Source organism: Mustela nigripes, chromosome 8, assembly GCF_022355385.1.
Source record: "Mustela nigripes isolate SB6536 chromosome 8, MUSNIG.SB6536, whole genome shotgun sequence".
Taxonomy (NCBI): Eukaryota; Metazoa; Chordata; class Mammalia; order Carnivora; family Mustelidae; genus Mustela; species Mustela nigripes.
Window position 1 is genome coordinate 31,425,000 of NC_081564.1, and position 20,675 is coordinate 31,445,674.

At 42.5% G+C, this 20,675-nt stretch overlaps 1 protein-coding gene across 2 annotated transcripts in view; it reads left to right on the forward strand.

Moving 5' to 3' along the window:
• Positions 1–20,675, forward strand: part of AFG3L2 (AFG3 like matrix AAA peptidase subunit 2) — a 47,348-nt gene that overhangs the window by 11,731 nt on the left and 14,942 nt on the right. For both annotated transcript variants that reach the window (XM_059409159.1, XM_059409160.1), the window contains 7 exons: positions 1,950–2,024; positions 5,635–5,759; positions 7,729–8,002; positions 9,203–9,340; positions 12,142–12,295; positions 19,396–19,503; positions 19,602–19,727. In XM_059409159.1, the coding sequence (XP_059265142.1) occupies positions 1,950–2,024; positions 5,635–5,759; positions 7,729–8,002; positions 9,203–9,340; positions 12,142–12,295; positions 19,396–19,503; positions 19,602–19,727 (1,000 nt within the window). The remainder of the gene's footprint in view (positions 1–1,949; positions 2,025–5,634; positions 5,760–7,728; positions 8,003–9,202; positions 9,341–12,141; positions 12,296–19,395; positions 19,504–19,601; positions 19,728–20,675) is intronic.

Consider the following 20,675-nt stretch of genomic DNA (forward strand, 5'->3'; position numbering starts at 1 on the left):
ATTATTTTATGTATTCCTAAGAAAAATTTAGTAAGCTGCCATTGAAACTATAAAATAATACTAGTGTCAAACATACCCTAATTTCTCAAGTTAAAATATGAAAAATGTCCACCTTAGAACTGATTAAATGAACTGATAGTGAGAAAACCGGGCTGCTGTGTCACTGGGGAAATTTAACCTCTTGGTACTGGGCTTTTCATCAAGGAAAATGGATAAAAATAAAGGTGAGATAGTGATACTGGGTAACATAAAGAATCAAAAGTTGTTTTTATTTTTTTTAAGGGTATTATTTATTTGAGAGCGAGAAAGTATGCAGGGGGAGGAGCAGAGGGAGAGGGACAAGCAGACTCGGCACCAAGTGCAGAACCCAACTCAGGGCTGGATCCCAGGACCCTGAGATCACGACCTGAGCCTAAATCAAGAGATCAAGAGTCAGAGAGGTTCAACTGACTAACCCATCAAGGTGCCCCTCCAAAGTTTTTTGGTTTTTTTTTTTTAAGATTGATTTTATTTGACAGAGAGATCACAAGTAGGCAGAGAGGCATGCGGGGGGTGGAGGGGGCAGCAGGCTCCCTGCTGAGCAGAGAGCCCAATGCGGGACTTTACCCCAGGAACATGACCTAAGCCAAAGACAGAGGCTCAACCCACTGAGCCACCCAGGCGCCCCTCAAAAGTTATTTTTAAAGGTTGTAGAGTAAGGTTGAGGATGGAAAAATGGAAACGATTATTTACTCAGATTTTTGAGGCAAATGTTTCTTGTGGAAGCCAAGATATTTATGTGTATATCCCAGATGTTGGGAGAGCCCGCTTTCTAAGAAGTGATTTGTGTCTGTGTGTGTGTGTTGAGGGGGCTGTAGCCATCCTTCCAAGTGTGGTGACAGGGCCTTGGGGGAGATTCTCCAGAGAGGCATCTACTTTTGACCCCCTGGTTCTTTGAAATCTGTCTGCTGTTGTCCCAGAAGTTTTATAGGGAGTAGTCACTCCTTTCCAGATGGCGTGCCTTTAGGAACAGATAGTCCTCTGTCCCAGCTCCTCCTGGAATTACCCAGGGCTCCCTCACTTTCCATTTTTGACTTGTACCTTTTAGACTTCTGCCAAAGCATGCTTAATGACAGCAGGAGGCAAGCCTCTTCCAGAGGGCTCATGCTCCAAGTCCACTCCAAACTTTCGAGTGAGGTTTTTAGTGTTCTTTAGAACCTTGTAGTTAGGATGTTACAGGGAAAAAAAAAAAAAAGCTTATTTCATTTTATACCCATAGAATGGCAAAATGAAAGTCTTCTAATAGCAAGTGAGACTGAAGACCAATAGGAATATTTTGTTGTGCGTTGTGAACTGGAGAGCAGTTTCATGGTGTCTACTAAAGTACGTATATCATGCAGCCCAGCCTTACTGTGTCTAGCTACAGGTACACGTCCAGAGATATTTTTGAAGATGTGCCTAGGAGCGTATACTCAGGACTGTTCATAACAGTTAGTGGTAGCGAATGTTTTGAAACAGCCTAAATGGATAAATAACTTGGGGTGTGTGCATAAAATGGAATACCATGCTGATCTGGCTGGTCAACAAGGGTGTACCTCACAAATACAAGGAGGGGGAAAAAAGTGCAGAAGAATATATACCAAGCAAGACTGTTTTTAAAGTCCTATAGACAGGCAACAGCGAGTATATATTTAGGGTTATGTCTATGCATGGCACAAGTGCCAGGACGTGCTTTGGGACAGTCAGCACCTAATGCCACCTCTGGGAAGGGGACATGACTGGGTGCTTCAGCAGTGTTTGTGACGTTTTTATTTTTCAGCTTGGAAGGGGAACATGCTTCCTCCCTGTATTTTTTGTCATGCTTCTTTGTGTGTCTAAAATAAACTACTGTGTGCGATTTTAATGTGCTTGACCATCTCAAATCTCTTCTGTAAATTTATGTCTAAATATATAACTTTTTAAAATTCCAGGTAGACAGACTGGAAGTCGTCAACAAGCGTTTTGTTCGAGTGACTTTTACACCAGGAAAAACTCCCGTTGATGGGGTAAATGATTTTACTAATTGATGTGGATTAACTATAAATTAACTTCTCAGATCTGGAGTTGAAAAGCGAGCTTTCCTCACATTGCAATAGCTCTGTGTGCTGCAGATATCATAATTAGGCAGCAGAGCACTTGCAAATTTCACTACCATGGGTGAGAATGTGAACGCTGTGTATGTAGTTGGGTTACGAAAACTGGGTCAGTTTTGGTTTGGTTTTGGTAATCATTTGGCTATACATTTAGGAAACTGTGAAATCCTAGTTTTCAGTGTTCTGGTGTCATCTGTGATTTTTCAAGACTGAGAAAACAGTTGTTTGGTTAGGGAAAAACTGTTAAAACTGAATTGTTTATGTTTCGAGGTAGGTTTTTTCAGATTGGTTTAAGAAGCATTCTGATCATATCTCTCCCAACTGTTACGTGATATGGATTATTCTGACTTAAATTTCTTTTCTGATTTCAAAAAGAATTTGTATATCTGGTCCACCAGTTTGAACTCTACTCTAGACCCCCTAGACCAGGTAGAGGGGATTGTTGGGGAGGGCAGCAGAGGGGCAAATGAGGTTCCCAGGGGTCCCCAGCCTTCCGTGGGCCTGCCTTCGAGGGCTGTTCCTAGTCCCTTGGTGTCCTGTTGTCTTACCGCCCTCCCCCAGGACCAGATCTCTTTACCAGGTTGCATCCCTCCTTCCAGATGATTTTGCTTAAACGTTCCCTAATCATCCTGCCTGGGTAGGGTGACACTTAAGGAAAACTAGAACTGATGGTGACCCCTTCTTTCTGAGCACATTAGTAAACAGAGGAGTATTTGTAAAGCTGTATGGCTATGGTATTTCAGTCATGATGAAATGTGCATTAATAACCACACTACTTTTTTTTTTCCCCAGAACTATCCCTCACAGTTTTAGTGCTGGAAATTAAATTGGCACTCCCTTTCAAGAGGACAGTTTGGCAGAGTATTTATCAGCAGTTTTGAAAGTATGCACACACTCAGTCATGTTGCTTCTAGGACTGTATCCTAGGGAAGTAAGGATGCATGTAAAGATGTTTATGCAAGGATGTCCTCCAAAACGTTGTTTCTAGAGCGGAAACTTGGAAATCGATAAATGTCCACAGTAGGCCCCTGGTTAATGTTAGGGGCTCCTCATTTCTCTTCAGTCTTGCCACTAAAGCAGTGGCCACAAACATTTATGTATTGAAATTCATACCATTTTATTATAAATTGCTTTCTTTTTGTCTCTCCTTTATATTGCAGTTAAGATTTTATATGAATTTCAGAATTGTGCATGCTTCAAGATCATAAAGGGGATATGAATATGATCTTGAATGGCATCAGAATTGCTAATAGTGTTTGTCTCTGAGTGTTGAGTTTACAGATGCTTCTTATTTTCTTTGTATTTCCTTAGTTTTCTACAGAGGGCATGTATTACCTGTTTTATTTAATAAAATACTTTTATTTTGAGCTTTCAGAAACAGAAGATTTTCAGTGTCCTGATTCTAGAGTAGCAGTGTCAGTTGCTGTGTTGTGTAAGCAAGGCTTTGGAGTCTGACAGATCCAGCTGCACATTAGCTCTCCTCTTGACTAGCTCTGTGACCTAAGTCCCCTAAGCCTGGGTTTCTTTATTGCTAAGATCAGAACCTCAATAACAACTCTTTAGGGTTTAGTGCTAAATGAGATCATGAGCTGGGGGTTTTTGAACTTCAGTATCTGAAGAATCACGTGGAGGGCTAGGAGCCACCCTCAGAGGCCCTTAACTAGATCTGGTCTCCAGATCTGCTGCTGGTCCTTTATCTGCCCCAATTCTCTAATAGGAGTCATGCGTCTTGTCATGTCCAACTGGAAATAGGCACTAAGTAAGGGAATGCTCAGTCACACGTGCTTAACCTGTTACTGACTTGCTGGGGGCCTGTAACCACAGGAATCTTGTAGCTTTGAAGTGCACAGCTTAGCAAGGACCATTGTTGTATAATGTAAAACTTAAGAAAAAATACACTTATTACAAAACTTACTCTCCATCTTTTGTGTTTAGATACTTGGAGAGAAATATCAGAGTGATATCCTCCACTCAGTAGCACTGGTTGGTGGGAGGAATACGGGATGACAAGTTACTCTCTTCTGTGAATTGTCTGAGTTTTATATTCTAGATTTATTGTTTTGATGGGAAAAAAACCCACTTTTTAAAGCGATTGCAGATTTAAGAAGGAACAGAGTCTTTTCATGCTGTAAAATGCAACTACTACTTGCTGAGTGCTTAGAGTGGGTTCTTGTGTATTAGAAACTCCGTAAGTGTGAGTATTGGTAGGTAGGTGTGTGGTTGTGGAAGAGGCAGTGTGCCATGCCAGATAGGGTCCCTGGCTCAGTAGCCAGCCAGACTGCTTGGGTTTGGATCCAGCCTCTTTTTTTTTTTTTCTTTAAGATTTTATTTATTTATCTGACAGAAAGAGATCACAAGTAGGCAGAGAGGCAAGCAAAGAGAAAAGGGGTGGGAAGTGGGAAGCAGGCTCCCTGCCAAGCAGAGAGCTCGATGCAGGACTCAGTCCCAGGACCCTGAGATCATGACCTGAGCTAAAGGCAGAGGCTCAACCCACTGAGCCACCCAGGTCCCCTGGATCCAGCCTCTTAATAGATTTGTAACCATGAGCAAGTGAAGTCACCCCCGTAGTTTTCTTGTCTGTAAAAAGGGGACAGGAAGAGGGCTGGTCTTCAGCCAATAAACAGCGAGTACAGCGGGGAATACTTACGTGCTGGTGCTGGGGGGTAAGTAGCCGTTGCTTCAAAGCCTTCAGCTGTTCCTCTCAAGGGTCTCAGTAACTCGCCAGATCAGGTGAATAGGAGAGTAACAGCTGGCACAGCAAGATACGCCTTGTTGTCGTAGGCTGGTGGGGGTGCCTTCCTAATGTTCAGATTTTGAATGTGACTTACAGTGATAGCACCTCCTTCTTAGGGGATTTCTGAAGATGGAAGGAGTTCATGTATCTAAGGGACTAAGAAGGATGCCTGACATTTAGCAAGTGCTTAGTAAACTTTACCTGTTGTTACTGTGTCCCATTAGTTTTTAGTTGGAAATAGGCAGCCTAGAAGTGTGTGGGAAATGAAGAAGAGGAAAAAGATACGTATTTATGAAAAGGCTTATCTTTTTTTTTTTTTTAAGATTTTATTTATTTATTTGACAGACAGAGATCACAAGTAGACAGAGAGGCAGGCAGAGAGATAAAGGGAAGCAGGCTCCCCGCTGAGCAGAGAGCCCAATGCGGGCCTCGATCCCAGGACCCTGAGATCATGACCTGAGCCGAAGGCAGCGACTTAACCCACTGAGCCACCCAGGCACCCCAAAAGGCTTGTCTTTTTAAATAGATTTTTCACTTGTTTGAGTTTATAGTTGTAGAACCACTAAGGAATATTGCTTAAGAAATGCTTATTAGCAAAGATTGCCGAGTGTTTTCACTGAGTGAAACTTAATTGCTGCATTATTAAAACCAGTCTTCTTTTATTGTTGGGGTTTTTCAGATTCTGAATTTTTGGTATTTCTGAGAAATCCTTTAAAAGTTGAACGTTACAGTAAATTAAACTTTGCTTCCCTTTCATTCTTAGGATATTTTGTTTTTGTGTTTTTATAGCAATACGTCTGGTTTAATATTGGCAGTGTGGACACCTTTGAGCGGAATCTGGAAACCTTACAGCAGGAATTGGGCATAGAAGGGGAGAATCGGGTTCCTGTAGTCTACATTGCCGAAAGTGACGGGTAAGAAGACTGTTGACCGGGCCTTGTGCTCAGTGTGTGTTCTGTCACCAGGTGGCAAGGTACAGACAGCATTCTCAAACAGGCATTTCTCGGTGTAGCCGGACTTCTTGTAAATCTTAGGTAATTTATAGGTTTTTGCTCCTGACCAATTTTCTACACATTCGTATTTATCTTTGATTAAGCAATAGATTGGGGTATGACCATCCTTTAGTAGGATTTTAGGGTGAAGAGTCCTCTTATGTGAAAGAATGGCGTCACCGTCTTTTAACCTTCATTTACATTTATGTTTCAGAGTTTCCCAAGAATTTTAAGTAACTCTTCTTCCTTTCTTGTCAGAACTTGCTTCTTCTCTTAGGGGTTGTCTTTAAAATTTTTTTTTTTTTTTTTTTAATTTATTTGACAGACAGAGATCACAGGTAGACAGAGAGGCAGGCAGAGAGAGAGGAAGGAAAGCAGGCTCCCTGCTGAGCAGAGAGCCCGATACGGGGCTCGATCCCAGAACCCTGGGATCATGACCCAAGCCGAAAGCAGAGGCCCTAACCCACTGAGCCACCCAGGCGCCCCTCTTAGGGGTTGTCTTTAATAAAATCACTTATGAGTCTGAGTCTTTCAGGAAGGGCCCATTGATTTTAAGAGTCACTTGTCTTTCCTTTGGGGATTATATTGTCTTTGGGTACTCAGCCACATACTACACCGGGTAGATTTCCTCACGGTCACTTCATTCGCATTGAGGTGTACCTCATTATGGAGTTACCAGTTCAAGAGCAAAAATAGAAAGAAATCTTAAATTTTCTGAATATGTAAAAGAGCAGAAAAACAAATTGCTAGTGTGCTATTCGAGCTGATGATTACTCTGTTTTAGAGACTTTCTTATGTCTCGGTTTCTGTAGACCTAGTTTCCCTCCATTATTTAGATCCACATAGCTATTGGGGTGGTTTCACCAAGGCTGTGTCCCTCAGCCCCCAGGGCTGTCATATAATCAATTAACTAGGCTGCTGAAATGTTATGGAAAGTTTTGTTGCACCATTTTTTAAACCTTTACTGTCAGTGAGTATTTTTTTGCCATCCAGAAATAAACCAAAGGTAAAGTTTTCACGGTTCTTGCTGCCTGCTGTAGGGGCATTTAAACTAGTGTAAAAGATGAAAACTTAGAAAGTAGATCCTGGTTTTGGTTTTTGTTTTGTTTTTGAGCTAACTGGTCTACAAGGTTTTGACCTAAATTTCTTTGGGTAAGTTCAGCTAAATTGCTTATATTAACCAATACGGGTATGTATCCTTACCCATGACTGTATTGAAATTTACTAAGGCAAAAGGCATCCCCCAGCTTTACGTCCTCTCTGAGCAGAGTCGTCTAGAGCAGGCACTAGTCTGAAGGACAAATGATTGCTCCCCCAGGAGTCAGGCTCTTACCTCTGCACAAGCTGCACAGCACTCAGCAAGCAATAGCTGTCACCACTGTAAACGGGACTTTGGAAGCTGATCTGCTGTTAACTTGGCAAGGATTTGATGTTTGGAAGACATCTCTTTAGAATAAGTCAATGTATTCCAATAAGAGAACTGGAATTTCTGCCCAAGCTAACACCAGATCATATTAAAAATGTTAAAATTTTTAAGTAATGCAAAAGAAATGTCTTTGAGCTGTAGATGTAATGATAGTAAATTACAGTTTAGGTCTGTATTGTGCATAAAGGGTGATTTTCGGGGTAAAAAGAAAATCTCAGTAGACATCGCAGAAAGAACAGCTTTATCTTCGGTGTCATCTTCTGCAATTCTACGTCAGTGATATCGAGGCACTAAGGTCTCTTTGTGCCTCAGACAAATCTTAGAATATTCAGTTTTTCTAAAAATAGAAAATCTATACAATTCATACCCTTAGCAGTTATCAAAAAGTCTATCTTACAAAACATGTACAAAGCCAGAGTTTAACAGACTTAAAAACATGTCAGTGTTGTGTGTGGTTTCCTTCAGCTCGTTTCTCCTGAGCATGTTGCCTACAGTGCTCATCATCGCTTTCTTACTCTACACCATCCGAAGAGGGCCTGCCGGGATTGGCCGGACAGGCCGGGGGATGGGTGGACTCTTCAGTGTTGGAGAAACCACTGCCAAAGTCTTGAAGGATGAAATAGATGTGAAGTTCAAAGATGTGGCTGGCTGTGAGGAGGCCAAGCTAGAGATAATGGAATTCGTGAATTTTTTGAAAAACCCAAAGCAATATCAAGATCTAGGAGCAAAAATCCCAAAGGTAAAGTGAACTTTCAGATGATTATTTTCAACTAATTAACCCCAAAATCTTTTGAATTACTTCTTGATCTCTAAAGTTATAATTTTATGAAGTTTGATGACTTAGGATAAAGTATCTGTTATTCTCCTTCTATCTTAACCAGTCTTTGCTTGTTATTCCATGTCATTTAGTCTGTGAAAATGTTTCTTCTTGCAATACAGTGTGTATATTCCCAGAAAGATTTGTGTTCTCTCCCCTTGGAAGCCTTCCCTGATTTGCCTTTTTTATCCCTCCAGTCAGATTTAAATAACCCATCTCTTACCAAATGTGCATGAAAGCATATTGTCCCCCACTGTCACCCAGTTATCTCTCCCTGAGCAACTCTGAGCACACACTGCCTGTGTGTGGCACCTGGACTCAAACTCACACAGGATTTGGTGGAGAAGAGATAGGCAACACTAATTCAAGTCTTCCCCTCAAATCCGAGGACTGTTGACCATGGGCTGGGCTTACTGACCTTTTTACTCCAAGGGCCAGGCTCAGTCTTTAAGTAAAAGAATCCAGAATGCTTCATGATTTAAAAAATTCATTAATAAAGTTTCCTTTAAAGGAATCCTTTGTAAAGGAAATCATAATTTCCTTGATTTTCATGTCCTACCTATATGGATTTAAAAAAATCATATTTGATAATTTTTATAATTGGTTGTTACTTTCTTAGTACCTGTGTGCATCATACTGAAGCATCTCCACAACTTAAATAATTCTGCTGTTTGAGCAAGCACATTTTTTCTTTTTAGCTATGTTCACAATTGGTCATTAGATTTTTACTTCATTTGTAAAATTTTAAAGGGAAGAAAGTAAGCAGAATGTAATTTGGGAGTGTGTTGTTTTGTGTCTCCTTGACTTATTTAAGTAAACCTCAGTTGGTTCATTAGTAGATATTCAGCCTAAGTCTAAAGGTCTGAAAAGCAACACTAAAAATCTTATAAAACAGGCGAAGAATTTAAGATTTCACATTCTTACTAAGTTTTTAAAACATCTCTAAGTAATCCTTTTCTTACTAATATAAAAATGTTTTGCCATAGTTCAGATGTTTTAAGGAACATTCAGTATATGTCAGTAGAGTTTATAGACAGATTTATATCTCAGAATTGCCTGCAGATATGCAATTTACTTTTCTGAAATTCTAGTTAAAGATACTTTCCTTTTTTATATCTGAAGGGTGCCATTCTCACCGGTCCTCCAGGCACTGGAAAGACACTGCTAGCTAAGGCCACAGCTGGAGAAGCCAACGTCCCTTTCATCACCGTTAGTGGATCTGAGTTTTTGGAGATGTTTGTTGGTGTGGGTCCAGCTAGAGTAAGTCTTTTGTTCTGTTACAATGGCACAGCTTCCACACCTTTCCCCTGAGCTTCTCCCCAAATATGGAGTTGGTAAAGATGGCCCTGGCCCAAACTAGTGCCATCTGTTAATTGGGTTGTCGTTCTGACATTGAGTTGTGAGAGTTCTTTGTCTATTCTGGGTAATAAATCCTAACCAGATACATTATTTGCAAGTAATTTCTCCTGTTCTGTGGTTTGCCTCTTCTCTTTCTTTATAGTGAAGCACAAAAGCATTTAATCTTGATAAAGACCAGTGTATCCATTCTTTAATTTTTTTTGCCATTACTTGGACTTGGTATCATATTTAAGAATCTGTCACCAAATTCAAGGTCATAAATATTTACTACTATGTTTTTGTCTTAAGAGTTTTATAGTTTTAGCTCTTACATTTAGGTCTGTGATCCATTTTGAGTTAATGCAGCAAGGTGTAAGGGTCCACTGTCACTCTTTGACATGTGTGTATCCAGTTTCCCCAGCAGCATTTGTTAAAAAGATGATTTCTCATTGAATGGTCTTGGCATCCTTGACCATAGATGGGTACATGGGCTTAATTACTTCACTCTCAATTCTGTCCTGTTGATCTGTATGTCTGTCTTTATACCAGTACCGCAGACTTGATTACAACTGCTTTATAGTAAGTTTTGAAATCAGGAAGAGTGAATGTGGATTAACTTTTAAAGCAACACTTAAATTTTAACTCTTGTGTATTTCATTAAATGTTAACTTTTTTTTAAACACCTAGGAGGGGTAAAGTGCTATCATAGTTGTCTTTCCAGACATCAGGATACAGCATATAATCAGGTGTTATGTCATCAACTGGCAGGATTTAAAATTTTTCTTAATTTTTTATTTTTTCAGTCAATGGCAAATGTGTTAATGATGTGTCTTACCCCTGATGGCATCTTCGGTAGAGTAGGTAGATTCATATGGGTCTTGTCAAGCAGCTAGGGGAGTCTGAAGGTGTTGTGTTGCTGATGTTGTGGCATCTGATATGGGCTGGAGCAGTGGGGGGACTGAAGACAGGAGAGGAGCTGTGGGTGAGGAGAAAGCAGTGAATCTAATGGGGTGGAGACCGAAGAGGAGCTGGCAGTCAGAGAGGCGTGAGCCCATGAGTAGGCCAGACCAACGGGAGGGTGTCAGAGTAGACTGGGAAGCTGGTTGTGTTAGGGAAACCTTGGCAGTGAAGGTGGAAATAGGTGCTTCAGGGGACCAACCAACCAGGAACCACTTAGAAAATAATGTCCAGTGAGGGAGGGGTGGAAAAGGGAGAAATCAGGCCCAGGGAGTACTATAACCAGGAGGGTCATGTCTCTGCCCCATATTGAGAACATCGATGAGCAGGGGTTTTCCAGCAGAATTATTTTGGCAGTAGTCACAACATATGAGGTAGACTTCAACTCCCACGGGCCTGGAAGGAAAGACAAAAACCCTTTCCAGTTGAGAGCTTTGCAGTGTCAGCCAAATTAGAGTTCAGGCAAGAGGGTGAAGGAAGTATTTAGGGAAGAGTGTGAGATGGTTTATTGATCACAGATCTGGAGTTGAGTGGGGGAGGGCCTAGGTAACATGAGTTACCCTAGAGGATGTGTTCAGAGAAGTATAGCAGTGAAAACCTGGAAGTCCAGGGAGGAAAGGGTGACAGGGAGAGTTGGACTTCGGTGAGTGAGGGGAAGAGGGATGTGAGGCATGGGAGATTGTTTTTGAAACTCTGAACTCTTGGCTGGCGGAAAGGTGTGGGGATGCCCATTCCTTCAACCCACTTGAACTAGTGGCCTGAAGGGACATGTTTAGTAGGACAGAATATAGGTGCGGGAGCCTCACACCTGCTCCAGCAACAGCAGGGCTAAGGGCAGGACACTGTGTCTAAGCTGTGGGGTGATGATCCCTGTGGGGACATGGCTCAGTCACTGCCTTCGCTGTGTGTATGTGTACTGCCTAGATCTGTTAGTGCGTGTCTGCTTGCAGCTGCCTTGGGCATGAAATGCAAACCCCAGAGTAGTTTGAACTTTTAATCTGAATATAAAGTCTACAGTTCTACAGCATTATCTTTTTTTATTTTTTAAAGATTTTATATATTTTATTTATTTGACAGAGCGAGCCAGAGAGCACAAGCAGAGGGAATGGCAGAGGGAGAGGGAGAAGCAAACTCCTTACTGAGCAGGGAGCCCAACACAGGGCTCGATCCCAGGCCCCTGGGACCATGACCTGAGCTGAAGGCAGAGGCATAACCATCTGAGCCACCCAGGTGCCCCTACAGGGGCCATTGACTCATCCTTTTTTTTTTTTTTTTTTTTAAGATTTTATTTATTTATTTGACAGAGAGAGATCACAAGCAGGCAGAGAGGCAGGCAGAGAGAGAGGAGGAAGCAGCCTCCCTGCCGAGCAGAGAGCCCGATGCGGGCCTCGATCCCAGGACCCTGAGATCATGACCTGAGCCGAAGGCAGCGGCTTAACCCACTGAGCCACCCAGGCGCCCTGACTCATCTTTTTGTAGGGCAAAAATGTGTAGTATTAAGTTGCTATAAAAATAACAGATATTGTTAGTGCCTGTGATATATACAGTATCTTACGATGCTATAGAAAAAATGTTTGCTCACCTTAAGACAGTTACCCACCAACTTCATTTGCCACTTCCTTGCTTATAACTTTTAAAATATGTACTATACAGTATAGTATGTTAACAAAAAGATTTCCTATTAGATGGAAGCATGATGCTTATTTTAGTAGGAGGAAAATAATATTCACTTGTTAAGTGACTCTAGTGTTTATATTTTTATCCAGGTCCGAGACTTATTTGCCCTTGCTCGCAAGAACGCCCCCTGCATTCTCTTCATTGATGAAATAGATGCCGTGGGAAGGAAAAGAGGAAGAGGCAACTTCGGGGGGCAGAGTGAGCAGGAGAACACACTCAATCAGCTGCTCGTGGAGATGGACGGTGAATATTCAAGTCTTTTCATATTTTATTTTATTTTTCTTGGTGTAGAACATTTATTCCATGAAACACTGAAAGTGTAGGTCAGAGGGAAATAATTTTAATCAAAGCATTAAATGTTTTCTTTCTACATATCTTGCTTTGTATTAGGAAATGACATTGCAGTCCATTTCACTAATGGATCACAAAAATATTTACAAGAAAATATTAAAATGACTCAAACACAGAAGGCAAGATGGGGTGCAGTAAACTTTTTTTTTCCAGAAATCTCTACCCCAGTGCCCCCCACACACAAGAAGAGAGTGAAATAAATAACAAGGTTCCCTCAGTCACAAGTTTCCAAAGAACTGGAGGAGGGGAACAAACAGGATGAAAACGGTGTATGAGAGGGAGAGGAGGTTAGCACTGCTTCAGTAACCAGCCTGTTCTGAATGAAGTAATCCTCTTGTAGGTGCAGTAAATTCTGAACACAGCTTAAACTTTAGGGCTTAAACTATCCTACAGTTTAATTTAAGAATACCTTAACAGTAAGGGCACCTGGGTGGCTCAGTGGGTTAAAGCCTCTGCCTTCGGCTCAGGTCATGATCTCAGGGTCCTGGGATCGAGCCCCGCATCGGGCTCTGCTCAGCAGGGAGCCTGCTTCCCTCTCTCTCTCTGCCTGCTTCTCTGCTTGCTTGTGATCTCTCTCTGTGTCAAATAAATAAACAAAATCTTTAAAAAAAATTTTTTTTTAAAGAATACCATAACAAAGTCACTCTTTCACTAACTATAGTAAGAACCTCTTTCCCCAAACCAATGATCCAAACAGAAACCTGCTCCGGCATTAGAAGCTATCATAGTAGCCCTTCCATTCCTTTCATGGAAGCTTCAGAAATATCATCCTTAGCCTGTGCTGAGACAGGAACAGATGGACCAGATTTGGGAGCTGCTTTGGCCAGAGGTACATCCTCTGACTTTCTTTGAGGAGCAGCAAATTTATTCTCCCAACATACCCTCAACAGAGTGAGCATGAATGAAATAATCTCTGCCTTGGGATTAATGATCTGTGGCTTGGCGCTGATGGTTGCCGTGGCTTTCTTCTCATTGGTGGCTGCGCTTGTATCATCCACCTTGGGTCTCTGAATCAAGTTGTGGGGAGCCCGGCAAGGGAGCTGGTGGGACAACCTAGGGCAGGTCCAAGTGGAGGCATTTAACTGTGGTTGCTGTACGAGGTTAAACTCCCTTTCATCCAATTTCTCCATGTCCTGGATAACCCGTTTGGGATCCTTTGACTTCAAAGCTGTAGCTCTTACCGTCATGCACTGTTTCTGTCCTTCTTTAATTCTCTCTTTGGGCTGCTTTTCAGGGTTGGTCTGTGGGATTCATAAATTTTCCACTCTTGGTGGATGATGTAGATCTCCGTCCCATGCTGACAACTTGTATGGTTTACTTGTTCATTAAAACAAAACAAAAACAACACTTTTGCTGGGCTCCTGGGATTGAGAGAAGTGGGGAGGGGAGGATTCTCTGCCTCTTCTACCTCGTAGGGGCCTTCACCTGTCTGCCAGTCAGCCACCCAGCCACTGCCATCTTGAAGGTCTTCCATATTTTAAACTACACTTTCTAATTGTTTCCCATGTATCTAAAGTGAGAGGATGCCTGGGTGACTCCGTTGGGCGTCTGCCTTTGGCTTAGGTCATGATCTCAGGGTCCTGAGATTTGACCCCCACATCGGGCTCTCTGCTCAATGTGGAGTCTGCTTCCACCTCTCCTTCTGCCTGCTGCTCCCCTGCTTGTGCTCTCTCTTTATCAAATAAATAAAATCTAAAAAAATTAAGTGAGAATCCTTGTGTTGATGGTATAGATTTTTTTAACAAGATTGTATTTATTTATTTGACAGAGAGAGAGAGATCACAAGTAGGCAGAGAAGCAGGCAGAGAAAAAAGGGAAGCAGGCTCCTGGCTGAGCAGAGATCCCAATGCAGGGCTTGATCCCAGGACCCTGAGACCATGACCTGAGCTGAAGGCAGAGGCCCAAACCACTGAGCTATCCGGACGCCCCAAAATAGCCCTTTTTAAAAAAGTTCTGCACCAGTACAGATAATAGCAGAATATTCTTACCTAGCAGCCTGCCATAACTTAATATTGGTATTAAGGTGGTGTTTGTACCTGGTGTTGAATAAGAGAAAAATTGGTGAAATGATCCACAAAAGAATCATAATTCCATTCTTTTTTCTTTAAGATTTTTTAGATTTATTTGAGAGAGCAGGGGAGGGGCAGAAAAAATCTCAAGCAGAGTCCAACATGGAGCTCAGTCATATGACCCTGAGATCATGACCCGAGTGGAAACCAAGAGTCAGATGCTTTACTGACTGAGCCACCCAGGTGCCCCACTTTTTTTTTTTTTTTTTTTTTTGTTAAAATTTATTTATTTTACAGAGTGAGCATGAAGTGGAGGGTAGGGGAAGGACAGAAGGAGATGGAGAGAGAGAGAATCTCGAGCAGGCTCCCTTTGAGTGGGGAGCCCGACTCTGGGCTTGATCTCATGACCCTGAATGACCTCAGCCAAAATCAAGAGTCAGATGCTTAACCAGCTGAGCTGCCCAGGTGCCCTGATAGTCTCATTCTTAAAACCATTTATGGTTCTGAAACATCAGGAAAACCCATGTATAACCAAGTGTAAATTGGGCAGATTTTGAATACTCCTCTTAAGAAAGTAGCAGTCTTTCCACATTAGTTAGCTTTTTCTTTTATTACGAAAGCTAGTTTGTAGGATGTAAGAATGCTCCCTGCTGTAAGATACTTGAATGCTGTTGTGCGCTCAGAGAGGGCAGTACAGTGCTGAGTATTGAACTGCTTTATGTGACTGAGCTGGCCATTGTTCAGGCACTCCTCAGAGATAACTGCGGGTTCAGTACCAGACCACCGCTGTAAAGAGTATTGTAATAAAGCGAGTTGAATGTTTTGGTTTCCCAGTACATATAAAAGCTGTGTTTACACTATAGTAAGTGCAAAAGGTGTCTTAAAAAAATGTACCTACTTTAATTAAAAAGTGCTTTACAGGGCGCCTGGGTGGCTCAGTGGGTTAAGCCGCTGCCTTCGGCTCAGGTCATGATCCCAGAGTTCTGGGATCGAGTTCCGCATCGGGCTCTCTGCTCAGCAGGGAGCCTGCTTCCCTCTCTCTCTCTCTCTCTGCCTGCCTCTCTGTCTACTTGTAATCTCTGTCAAATAAACAAACAAACCAAAAAAAGTGCTTTACAGCTGAAAAATGTTGACCCTTATGTGACCTTTCAGTGATTTGTAATCTTTTGGCTGGTGGAGGATCTTGCCTCCGTGTTGACAGCTGCTGACTGATCAGGGTGGTGGCTACTGAAGGCTGGGTGGCTGTGGCAATTTTTAAAGTTTATTAGAGAGAGTGCACAAATGGGGGGGCAGGAGGAGGGACAGAGGGAGAAGCAGGCTCCCTGCTGAACAGAGAGCCCGATGCCAGCTCAATCCCAGGACCCTCGGATCATGACCTGAGCTGAAGGCAGAGGCTTTTAACCCGCTAAGCCACCCAGGTGTTCCCTCCCCCACTTTTTTTTTTTTTTTTTTTTTTAAAGCTCTTATTTTTCAGTAATCTCTGCACCCATTGTGGGGCTTGAGCTCGTATCCAGTATCAGGAGTCACATGCTCCACTAGCTGAGCCTGCCAGTGCCTTACCTTACTGTAATTTCAGCAGTCTTCACAGCACCTTTACCTTTAATTGATTCTTCACTCATCCATAAGAAGCACCTCATCGTCCATTAAAGGTTTATCTTGAGATCATAGCGATTCATTACCTCTCCAGGTCCACTTCTAATTCTAGTTCTCTTGTTATTCCCACCATATCTGTAGTTACTACCCCCACTCAAGTCCTGAGCCCCTTAAAGTCATCCATGAGATTTGGAATCAGCTTCTTCCAAACTCTTGGCAGTGTTGATACTTTGATCTCTTCCCATGAATCACAAATGTTCTTAATGGGGAATCCCTCCTTCTTTCCTGCTATCTATAGCAGCAATAGCCCAACGAAGTGTATTTCTTAAAAAATAAGACTTAGGGGACCCTGGGTGGTTTAGTGGGTTAAAGCCTCTGCCTTCGGCTCAGGTCATGATCCCAGGGTCCTGGGATCAAGCCACACATCAGGCTCTGCTCAGCGGGGAGCCTGTTTTCCCCCTCTCTCTCTGCCTGCCTCTCTGCATACTTGTGATCTCTGTCTGTCAAATAAATAAATAAAATCTTTAAAAAAAAAAAAAGACTTAAGTTCAAATTACTCTTTGATCCATAGGCTACAGAATGGCTGTTGTGTTTGCAGGTGTGAAACAACATTAATCTCTACGTCCCCATCAGAGCTATTGAGTGATCGGGGCATTGTTTGTGAGCAGTAGTATTTTGAAGGGAACCTTTTTCCAAGCTGCTTTCTCAACTGTGGGCTTAAAATATTCAGTAAACTGTGTTCTAAACAGATGTGCTGTCCTCGGACTTTGTTGTTCCATTTCTAGAGCACAAGCAGAGTTAGCATGATTCTTTAGGGCCTCAGGATTTTCAGAATGGTCAGTGAGCTCTGGCTTCAATGTAAAGTCACCAGCCGCATTAGCAACGAATGAGAGAGTCATCCTGTCCTTTGAGGCTTTGTAGGCAGGCATTGACTCCTCTGTAGCTATGAAAGTCTTAGACGGCATCTTCTTCCAATATGAGGCTGTTTTGTCTACATCTAAAGGTGTTAGTGTCGTCACCCTCTTGAACTGTCTCAGTGAGACCTTCTGGATCACTTGCTGCAGCTTCCACATCGGCTTTTCCTTCTCATCTTGCCCTTTTATGTTATGCAGCTTCTTTCCTTAAACCTCACGAACCTCCCTGTGACAGCTTTCAACTTTCCTCCTGCAGCTGCCTTATCTCTCTCTGCCTTCATAGAATTGAAGAAACTCAGGGTGTGGCTCTGAATAGGCCTTGGTTCAAGGGAATGTTGTTGCTGGTTTGCTCTTCTATCCAGACCACTCAAACTTTCTCCATGTCAGCAACTAAGACTGTTTTGCTTTCTTGTCGTCGTGTATCCACTGGAGTAACGTTTTAATTTCCTTCATGAACTTTCCCTTTGCATTCACTCCTTGGCTAACTGCTTGGCACAAGAGGCCTAGCTTTCAGTCTACAGTCTGTCTCAGTTTTCAACGTGCCTTCTTTACTGAGCTTATTCATTTCTAGCATTTCATGTAAAGTGAGAGATGACTCTTCTTTTCACTTAAACGCTTAGAGGCCTCTGTAGGGTAATTAATTGGCCTGATTTCAATATTGTTGTTTCAGGGGATAGGGATGCCAAGCAGAGGGAGAGAGATAGGGAACACCCTGTTGCTGGAACAGTCAGAACACACACAGTATTTATCAATAAAGCTCACTTATATGGGTGCAGTTTGTGGTGCCCTAAAACTGTCACTACAGTGACATTAAAGATTTTGGACATGTCACTGCAGCAAATATAATCATGAAAATGGGGTGCCTGGGTGGCTCAGTTGGTTAAGTGTCTGCCTTCAGCTCCTGGGCTCGAGCCCCAAGTCAGGCTCCCTGCTCAGCGGGGAGTTTGTTTCTCCCTCTGCCTCTCCCAGACTTGTTCTTTCTCTCAAATAAAATCCTTTAAATAATGATAATAATAATAATAATAATGAAAATGTTGAAGTACTGCAATTACCAAATGTGATGGAGACACAAAGTGATCAAATACTGTTGGAAAAATGGCACTGATAGATTGGCTGAAACTAGGATTGCCACAGACCTTCAATTTGTAAGAAACACAGTAGGGTACTTGGGTGGCTCAGTGGGTTAGAGCCTCTGCCTTGGGCTCAGATCATGGTCTCAGGGTCCTGGGACCAGGCTCTGCATTGGGCTCTCTGCTCGGCAGGGAGCCTGCTTCCCTTCCTCTCTCTGTCTGCTTCTCTGCCTACTTGTGATCTCTGACTGTCACATAAATAAATAAAATCTTTTAAAAAAATAAAATAGAATGGGTGCCTGGGTGGCTCAGTGGGTTCAAGCCTCTGCCTTGGGCTCAGGTCATGATCCCAGGGTCCTGGGATTGAGCACCGCATCCGGCTCTCTGCTCAGCAGGGGGCCTGCTTCCCCCTTCTCTCTCTGCCTGCCTCTCTCCCTACTTGTGATATCTGTCAAATTAAAAAAAAAAGAAAAGAAAAAGAAATACAGTATGTATAAAGTGCAGGAAAGCAGAGTGCAGTAAAACAAGGTCTGCCTATATCCAGACAAAGAAGCAGAGCTCTTCCCTTGCTCTGTGGTGGTCAGTCCGAGTAGAGCCATGTTTTTGGGTACCAGTACCAGAGCTCTTTTGGGACCAGGGTCCTGAGGGTGAAGGCTCTATAGCCAAGGCATTGACATTTGCAAAGTGACTGATAGAACCGAGCAAGGTGAGCCTGGCTGAGAGGTTGGAGGTAAAGTTGCATACTTGTCATCAGATATTCATTGGGTTGTCCTGTGACCCAGGGAGGTTAGACAGATTGTTTGCAAATTTAATCGTATTGATTTTATTTATTTTTTTTTAAGATTTTATTTACTAGTGAGAGAGAGCCAGCGAGCTTAAGCTGGAGGAGGGACAGAGGGAGAGAATCTCAAGCAGACTGCACTGAGCGCAGAGCCCAACATAGGTGGGGCTTGATTCCAGGACCCAGAAAGATCATGACCTGAGGTGAAATCAAAAGGCTGACACTCAGTTGACTGAGCCAGCCAGTTGCCTCTAATCTCACTGGTTTAAAAATATTTAAAAAATGATGAAGGTCCCTGGGTGACTCAGTCGGTTAAGTATTGGCCTTCAGCTCAGGTTACGATCTCATGATTCTGGGATCAAGCCCAGCCCTGGGCTCCCTGCTCAGTGGGGAGTCTACTTCTCTTTCTCCCTCTGCCCCTTCTCCCACTCATGCACTCTCTTGGGTGCACATGCTGTCTCTCAGATAAAATGTATCTTTAAAAAGAATTTTTTTTAAGCATTCAAAAAATGGACAACATATTCTCAATTATAGTCATATAAATTAAAATCTTTCATACTTGTGTTTAGAAAAATGATGCTTTATTAAAGCTTTAAGTCTTGCATTTTTGTTATTGTCTCTTTAGGTTTTAACACAACTACAAACGTCGTCATTTTGGCGGGCACCAATCGACCAGATATTCTAGACCCAGCACTGTTGCGGCCAGGGCGCTTTGATAGGCAAATCTTTATTGGTGAGATGATCTTCATTGGGTTCAGTCCAATTCTTTTGAGGAGAGATATGACTGTTTCACTGTGATTTTTTTTCCCCCCTTAAAAATAATTTTTCAAGGACCACCTGACATAAAAGGAAGAGCCTCTATTTTCAAAGTTCACCTCAGACCACTAAAACTGGACAGCACCCTGGAAAAGGAGAAATTGGCCAGAAAACTTGCATCCTTGACTCCAGGGTTTTCAGGTGAGTAGAACAGAGCCTGCTGTGTGTTAGAAGTCCTTTAGGTCAGAGACATTTGCCAGATACCAGTTTACTTTTACCTCTCACCTTGGGTCTCTTCAGTGTGTAATTTTACCTTTTTATTGTGGGAAATTTCAAACATCTGCAGAAGCTGAGAAAATAGTGTGATGAACCCCTCTGCATACATCACCTATTAGCTTCAGGAACAATTATTAATTCATGGTGAACCTTCGTCCATACCGCACCCTCTTCCTTCTGCCTCTGGGTTATTTGTATGTGGGTTTTGGGTTTTTTATAATTAAGATTCATTTATTTTATTTGTTTGAGAGAGTGTGCACATGAGCCCTTGGTTGAGCGGACGGGCAGAAGGAGGGAGAATCTCAGGCAGGTTCCCCAGTGAACACGACCCTGCCGTGGGGCTGGATCTCACCACCCTAAGATCACAGCCGGAGCTGAAATCAAGAGTCAGACACTCAGGGGTGCATGAGTTACTGGCTCACTGGCTTAAGCCTCTGCCTTTGGCTTGGGTGCATGATCTCAGGGTCCTGGGATCAAGCCCTCCATCAGGCTCTCTGCTCAGCGGGGAGCCTGCTTCCCCTTCTCTTTCTGCTTGCCTTTCTGCCTACCTGTGATCTCTCTCTGCCAAATAAATAAATAAAATCTTAAAAAAAAAAAAAAAAAAAAAAGATGCTCAACCAACTCAGCTACCCGGGTGCCTCATGAGGTTTTTTAAAACTGTTGAGACAGAATTCACATACCAAAAAATTCATCTGTGAATTGTAAAGTGGTGTTCAGTGGTTTTTCGTGTATTTACAAGGTTTCACTGTAACTACGGTAGTCTCATTTTAGATCATTTTCATCACCGCAAAAGAATCCATTAGCAATCACTCACTCTACCCCCAGCTCTAGGCCACCCCTCACCTACTTTCTTTTTCTATCGATTTTCCTATT